Source organism: Sylvia atricapilla, chromosome 5 (genome assembly GCF_009819655.1).
Source record: "Sylvia atricapilla isolate bSylAtr1 chromosome 5, bSylAtr1.pri, whole genome shotgun sequence".
NCBI lineage: Eukaryota > Metazoa > Chordata > Aves > Passeriformes > Sylviidae > Sylvia > Sylvia atricapilla.
In genome coordinates this window covers 860,854-869,005 of record NC_089144.1, presented here as the reverse complement: position 1 = coordinate 869,005, position 8,152 = coordinate 860,854, and the positions used below count along the sequence as shown (strand labels likewise).

Here is an 8,152-nt window from a genome sequence, read left to right as displayed (position 1 = left end):
GAGCACAGCCTGTGCTGCTGTCTCCCTGGGTTTGAAAGGCATTGGGAAGCTCAGTTTACAATGAGTAAATCCTTCTGGTTTGGAACAAAAAAGTTGGGAAGTTAATTGCAAATTAACCAAGAATGCATCAACTTCAGAATAAGTAAATTATAAGATAAGAGAGTGATGAATGGCATTATCTACTCTTTTTACTTGCAGTTTGATTCTAATCTCTGATGCTGTATTTTGGTGTATATACTGTAGCATGATAGTCTATCATCTACTCTTCACTGTTGACAGGTAGAGAGAAAGACCAGTATTTGTGTGCAAGAAAAAGTGTATCATCAGCAAGTTTCAGTTTTTAGTGGGTATTTTAATGTAAATTTTCAGGTCAGTAGAATGCTAGCAAATACTATACTGAAATATACACTACTCAAACTATTAAATAACTGTGTTAATCATTTATTGTAATGGCATCTAATGCACTGAGCGTTTTGATTTATATGCATATTTCATTTGGCAGACATGCAATTATTTCTGATCCAGTGTTTTTGATGTCTATATGTATGTACTGATATGCACATATCCTGTGTATATTTGATGTATATGATGTATGGTATGTCATGAATATAAGAAGCATTATGATACATCTAATGTACTCTCATGAAGAAAACCTACACTTTTTATTGAGGAGGTTAATGATAATGTCAATGGCTTTTATAAATTAAGCCAAGAAGCCTTAACTTGTAAAGCCTTAATATTAGTTTTTAGGCCTGCCCATGTTGGCAAATTCCAATTGAAACCAATTATATTTTTATAGCTTTGGGACTCAAGCCATTATTCTGTTGTTCTTCTTAGGTAATTGAATATTTTTCACACAATATAAATTCTCAAACAAATTTTAAGATGCGAGTTTACAGATAATTACAAAAAGAATTTAGCCATCATTTTTACTGAGTGTCTTTCAGTGTCTTCCAGTGTAGCTGATACTCTGGATGCTGCAGAATGCAAGAAAGGAACATTTGGAGACGAGTGTTAGCTGATCCCCAAAACACCTTTGTGGTGATTTTAATTCAAATAGCATTGCTCCTGTAGCAGTAAACTGTGACAAGAAGCTTGTTCTGAAAATCCAGAAGTAGACAAGTTGTCTGTGGAAGAATGGAGTGTTCATTCTCCAGTATCCTTGAAATCCCAAATGACACAGTTACACTGGAGTGGGCAGCAAAGTGTCAGAGAAATAGAGAACAGTGAACAGAAGAAGCAATGACTGAAGAGCAGGCAATTTGTGGTGTACAGTTTGGCTGTAAGATTATTGAAATGTTTGCCATTAGAAGTGTCTAGTGTAGATGAAGTTGTGTAAAATACTGTAAAAAAAAAAAAAAGATAAATCCTGATTCCTGATACAACAGGTGTACAGTGACTTATTGCAGTTGTAACAGTACCTAGGAAGCAAGATAAAACAATAGTAAATATTGTACTAACTGAACACCTTGAGTTCACTAATGAGTGTTTGAGTAAGAAATACTGCATTTTTCAAAGGGAAGTTATTTGTACAACTACCATGAAACATTAACAATCAGCTTGTTGTAAGTGCACGGAAATGCCCCTTTCTACAGTATTATTTTATCATGCCTAATCTGAAAAACAACAAAAGTAAACTGAGATCACAGCTTCAAATAATTTCAGCATGCATTATGGTTGTAGTTCTTTCAGTCAGTACAAACATATTTCATATGAGCATTTTTTCGTTCATTTTTTTGACAGTCCTTCCACAGGTTTGCGGTTTATTAACAGGGAAAAAAAAAAAAAAGAAAAAAGACACGTTATCAAAATGTTTCTTGTTGTTTTGCATTCAGCAGGAACACAGGTTTCTATTTTTTCCTTTGTGTTTATTTTTTTCTAAAAAGAGCTTTCATGATAAGAAGAAGCATCAATGGGGACATTTCATTGTGCTCATATAGTAAAGTCAGGATGGTCAGAGAAGATTCCACAGTTCAGAGAGGGGGTAAGAAACTCCTTTGGGGTCACACCCTCCGACACCAAAGCCCACCAAGTTCTTTTCTCCTGAACCTCTTGCTCTTGCAGCCACTGGCACACTCAAGGGGCCTTGTCTTTGTCAGCTCTCTCATTGCTCACGACTCGTTTTCCGAGCTCAGCTTGCACGTGGTCTTTATGCGGATTTATCGATAATTCCTCGGTTTATAACGCGGATACTCTGACAATGTTCCCTCCCGAGTACTCGGGAGAGTCTGGCCTGTCGTCCCCTTCGGGCGTGGTGACTGGGGGTGTTGGGATGCTGATTATTGCTGTCGTGACATAAGGCTGCTCACAGTTTAGTTTAACACACTCTTCCACTTTGGCGTTGAGGCTGGAACGGCTGCGGGGAGAAACACAAACCCGTGAAGGATGCAAGAGGGATGAAGGATCCACTGGAGCCTGATTCCATGCCCTCAGCCAGCCACCTCCACCCTGCCCGTGGAGAGCTCTGAGTGCAGAGCAGCACCAGCCCCCTGCCCTGTACCCCAGCCACGGCAGTGCCCGTGTCCCCTTCTCCCTTCCTCCCACCATTCCAGCCCTTCTCAGCCAGGGGAAGCATTGCAAAGTTAGCACAGCCAAGTTGCTTACTGTGCAGGACAGTGGGAATTAAGGGCCAGTCCTAGTCTCCTGCACTTTCCCCAATGCTACGCTTATTTAAGAACATTTGGGTAGCAGGGACAGTCTCTTCACTGCAATGGCTGTCAGACACTGGAAGAGGCTGCAAGGGAAGTGGTTTAATCACTGCTCTTGGGAATGTTCAGAAGGAATGTAGCTGTGGCTCTTGGAAATGTTGTTTAGTGGTGAACATGGTGGTGCCAGGTTGATAATTGCCTTCAGTGATCTTGGAGGGCTTTTCCAGCCCTCGTGGTTCTGTGTATATTCTCTTTCCTCAATAGTAAGGCACTCTATAATATGCAGTAATTAAGTTTCTGTTAATATGTTCATGGGGTTGCTGTGGTACCACCCCATTGAAAAAGACTTGAAAAACTCAGACTATTTCAAGGTGAAGCTGGCATTCTGTGTTTGTGCTTTTGTTTCCTAGCACAAAGGTGGTGCTTTTTGGTTTTGTATACATGGTGTGTGGAGGTATGGTGCAGGCAAGTCCTCTGGCAGAAAAAGAATGGATCCAGGCAGAGTATTTCCTGAAAAACTAAAACAGATTGGAGCTTTGTGCTGGCCAGGAGGTTTAATTGCAAAACAGCTGAAAAACTTCAGGAGTTCCAAGAGTTCCAAGCTGTTGGATTGTTCATGGAAGTGAAATCCAAACGTAGTAACTATACAAAGGAAGCTACTCAAAATGTAGCTTAACAAGACAATCTCTATAGCAACTTGTGCTGAAAATACCTCTTTATTAAAGGGTGGCATGTGTGGGATCAATAGAAAACACTTCTGTGTCTCCTGAGGCCTTTGCTGTGTTTTCAGAGGTGATATTTGGATATATGTGAAAGCCAAATACTTTACTTTTGAGCACACAAAGACGTTCAGTAAATTACAGACTCTTAAACTGCATTTCCTTCACTTTGGTAATAACTCCTCAAACTAGGAAATATGTTTTTCTTATCCTTTCCATATTTTTTTTTATTTAGAAGAGTCTTCCTTATGGCTATTATACTTAGGGCTTTGGGAATCAGTCTTATTTCTGTGCTCTGCAGAAATGCAAGGAAGTCTCATTTCCTATGCCTCTGAACCAAAGGGGGGCAGACAGAGCACTTGTTCATCTTGTGCATCTGAACTGGACATTTTTCTGTGTGAAATTTTTGTTATGCACTTGGCCATGGCATACAGAACTTGGTGCTGTATTTTATTTGGGCTCCCTGGGTGCTGTTTGCTGCAAAAAGGGCACGGCAGTTTGTGAGGAGGGTCTGAGAGGGCAGAGATGGAGCACGACAGGGACTAGTCTGTTATTTTGGGTGAAGCTTTAAGCAAAAGAAGCACGGAATATTTCAGTACCAGCACCCGTTTTCAGCTGAGTATCAGACCCTCTCTTTAGCCTCACCACCTGCCTGTGGAGGCCACACCACCCCTGTAAGTCCTCCCTGACCAACCCAGGGCCCTGTCAGAGTCTGTCCAGGGATGTGATGTGCCTCACGAGCGTCTCCAATGGCTGAGGACTGAGACCCCAGACTCTGAAAGGAGCCCTGGCCTGGGTGAGGTGGAACGTTTGCCAACTGGTCTGCATCTCCATGAGAACGGAGTGCAGGAACAATGGAACTGGTCACAGTGCACTGAGCCAAGGACAATGGAACTGGTCACAGTGGACTGAGGCAAGGCTGCTGGCCCAAACTGGTCTGTCCATCCCAGAGCACGGCACGTACGGTGTGCAGCTTGTCCCTGAGCACCCAATCTCCAGGCAGGTGGCTCTGGCTTTGCCTCTGTGACTCTCCTTTGTTCAAACCTTGACACGGGTGTCTCCTGCTTTGGCTTTGTGCCACTTGCTTTGGTCCACGCCTTGACCAACCCATAAAACCCTGGAGACCCCTGCTCACCTTCATGATCACCCCACTGGAGAAGATCGTGTCTATGGGCATCTCAGCCTCGAGGACTCGGCCCTCCACGTTGGTAGCTATAATCCCCTTTCCCCTCTTTTCTATCTTTCTTACCATTCTCTATTTTCTCTCCCCACTATCGCATTTTGGTGGCACTAAATAAAGGTGCATTTTTGTTGTATTGAGTTGTCCCCCGCTGTGCCTTTTGCGCTCTGAGCTCCTAAAACCACCCATCAGGTCCCCACACACATTTACAGACCCTGCCACTGCCCAGCCCGGGGCCCCAGCTGTGTGTCTGCCCTGCAGCCCAGGTACCTGTTGGCCAGAGGCGTGCTCTCCACGCAGCGGATCTGGATGGTGCTGAGCTCCTGCACGCTGCCGGGGCGGCTGCCGCCGGCGTCGGGGATGCGGAACGTCTTCTTGTGGCGGCGGGAGCAGCAGGTGCTGGTCACCCCAGCCTGGGACACCACGGAGGGGCTCTGGCTGGGCGCCCTGTTGGCCGTGGACACCTCCATACAGCTCTCCTCGTAGAGCTGCTCGTCCACAAACTCGTGGTTCTGGGCCCCAGCGAGGGGACAAAGATAATCGAAGCGAGCGCGTTAATTAATCGCGGCCGTGGAACGGCTTCAATTGACACAACTGAATGAACGGGGGAAGTTAGCTCAGTCCTGATTATAGTGTTTAGCCCTTATTAGTCTGGGCTGGATACCAGTACAAATGTAAACACTGGAACAAAACTAACGAGAAAATGTTAATCCAAATTGTTTCGCAAAATGGCGTGTGGTCGTAATGTAGTTTGCATTATAAATATCTCTATAATCTTTGAAGTGCCACAACATAGAGGATTATGTTTATTATTAAAATGCAAGTGGGTGCTTATGTAAACACTCTAAATGTCAATTGAAAACAAATAAGGTTTATATATGGAACTATAATATAATAAAACACATAAATATTTTCTGTATAAGTTTATAAGCCTTCCTTTTGAATTACATGTTAGAAATCCGGATCCAAAGCATCATTTTTTGAGGTAAGCATCTATCTAAAAGAAAAATATTTAAACCAATAGAAATTTTGGTTAAAGGAGATGAGAGAGTTATTTAAAAGCATCCAAAAAGTTCCTAATTACTGCAGGTGGATGTATCAAAAAGCACTTCAGAGAACTGAGCATTTTAATTAAATGAAGTCCTCTTTATTCGTGCAGTCTTTGCTTAACCCCAGCAAGACAGTAGCTTTACAGGGTGGTTGCAAAGATGGACCCAAGTCCACTCAAATAGCCACTTTACATTATTTCACACCCAGCCACAATTTCCACATTTTCTATGTGTGCAAAAAGAGTGTGAAGTAGAGTTGTTTCTTATGGTCCAAAGGGAGAGGAGGAGCTGCAGGGGAGTGGGAGAAGTTTTTACACTCATTTAAAGCAGAGATTGAGATATGTTTGCATGCAGTTTGAGAAAGCCTCCTTTTTCAAGAGAACTTTCTCCATCTGCTGCTGGAATTAATGCTGCTGTGTATCCCAAAAATGTTTTAGGGGAATTGCTTAACGACCATTTTCTGAATTGTTTTACACTCAGTCTCAGGCCAAACTTGTCAGCCTGTTGCATTCTTGTGTATTAGAATGAGGTAAATTATTTTTCCCCTAAAAAATTCTCGCTCTAATTGGAAAGGCACTGATGTTTATCAGAATTGCCACGTGGGGCCAACATAAAATATGTGAACAAAGTAAAGAGAGCAAAAACTCTGGCCAAGTGTTTGCGACAAATGGAAATACCTTTGCAGGCATAACATTTTTATTTCCATTTCTTCTGTTCTCCTTTGCTCAGACATAAGTTTGTGTGAATTAAGAGGTGTTGAAGAATGCAAATTTCAAGTGATAAGGAAAAAAAAACTTGCTTGACAAATAACTTTTATAAGGCATATGTCAGTCACAATCAAAATTTTGAACATGATCACATAAAATTCAGAGAGAAAAAATAACCTAATTGCTCCCATGAGATTATGTTCAGGGGCTTGCAGTATGTTTGCCAAGAGCTCTGTTATTTTTCTGATTAAAAATAATTTTGTGCTTCCTAAAACTTTTATGGAGCAATGATTAAAGAGTTTTATCGACCGAACTTTTCATATAGAGTGGAAACATTTTGAAGTGCTATAATGGCACAAGTTAATTGATTTAATTATACTTATTAATTAAACGTTCCTTAATTAGCTAAAAGTAATTTGTAGAAGATAATTTTTAGTGCAATTAGTTTTATTATAAATGTAGTCTTCACAGAATTCCATAACTTTGCCCACTCTGAATTTCTGAGGGTGGGTGAGATCTTATCCTACTCCTCTTCAGTGGCAGAAAAGATAAAACATTCCTTTTCTCAGTGATACTTCTATCACAAAGGATGGTGGGAGCCTTTAGGAGACACCCCACCCTTTCTGCTCTACAGCAAACCAGAAACCTGCCAGATTCCAAATGCTGGGGCCTAAAATGTCAATTCCCACTAAAATTTTAGGGATGCATCATCTCCAGAACACAACCAGGAGCTGCTGCTTATCTCTTTGTGTTAATACATCATAGGCACTCAGGGCCAGTAGCAGGACCCAACAGAAGGAAAAAAGAAATGTAGACTCAAGAAACAAGATAATACTTGATTCTAGACTTCATTTTTTAAAGAAAAATTTAAAAACAACAATTGGAAGTTTTACAGATTCCACCATTATGATTAGAGGAAAGGTGAAACTTCAGGAGGTGAATTCAGCTCCTATCAAATGAAGAGATTTTTTTCTCCCATGATTTCTATGACAATTTGACAAGACCTGTGGTTGTTACTCAGATTTTTAAATATGTTTGCAGTGTTCAGCAGTGGAAAAAATTTAAAGGCAAATTATTATTATCACGTTCTGGTACAAAATGTCTCAAAAAAGATGTGGCAAGAGTCTTAGCAAAAGAAACCACAGAATGCTCTGAATAGGAAGTGAGGTGTTCTGTGCTACAACACATTTTATAAAATTAATATTGCTAAAGTAAGAATGGAGGAGACATAAGCACAACAAGAATATGGGTGATGTATTGCTAAGTGATGTAACAACTGGGCCCTTTTATTTCAAAGAAAGGCTGTCAAAAGGAGAACAGTAAATTTCACAAACACAAACACACACATATACCAGGTTTTCATTTATCAAAATTCAGCAACGTTTGTTGTGGGAAAAAAATTTACAGCTTTTTTGTTTGCTTGGTTTGAGGGGAGTGTTTGTTGTTGTTTTGGGGTTTTTTTTTTTGAGAAAAAGCAGAAAGACTTTCATAGTGATCTCTGTCAAACAGAGCAGAAGGGATATCTCTCTGTTATTTATATCCATGGGGTATAAAACCTTAAAATAAGATAAAATGGCTTTTGTTCCAGCTAACTACTTCCATATAAAGGCTCATTAATTAGAAGAGAGAAGTGAAAACATTGGAAACCAGGCTGGTGTTGCAATTCACAGGGAAACAGAGTTCTCTTCTCTTACCGTGGTTTTCTCCAGGCAGTGGAGCAGGTGGTGGTGCTGTGTTTCAAAGGAAGAGCCAGATTTGCCAACAAAGGCCTGTTCCTCTTCATTGGAGGACTGTTGATACACAGAGCACTGTATTATTCTCAGTTTGGAACAAGAGGGTTCTTATCCCA

The 8,152-nt window shown here is 41.1% G+C and overlaps 1 protein-coding gene across 1 annotated transcript in view; it reads right to left on the bottom strand.

The window, feature by feature from the left end:
• Positions 1–2,134: 2,134 nt before the first annotated feature.
• The window catches only part of KCND2 (potassium voltage-gated channel subfamily D member 2), a 270,276-nt gene continuing 264,258 nt past the window's right edge, over positions 2,135–8,152 (bottom strand). The window contains exons 4-6 of the mRNA XM_066318565.1: positions 7,998–8,093; positions 4,818–5,059; positions 2,135–2,356 (exon numbers count right to left, since the gene is read on the bottom strand). Of these exons, the coding sequence (XP_066174662.1) occupies positions 2,179–2,356; positions 4,818–5,059; positions 7,998–8,093 (516 nt within the window). The 3' untranslated portion in view covers positions 2,135–2,178. The remainder of the gene's footprint in view (positions 2,357–4,817; positions 5,060–7,997; positions 8,094–8,152) is intronic.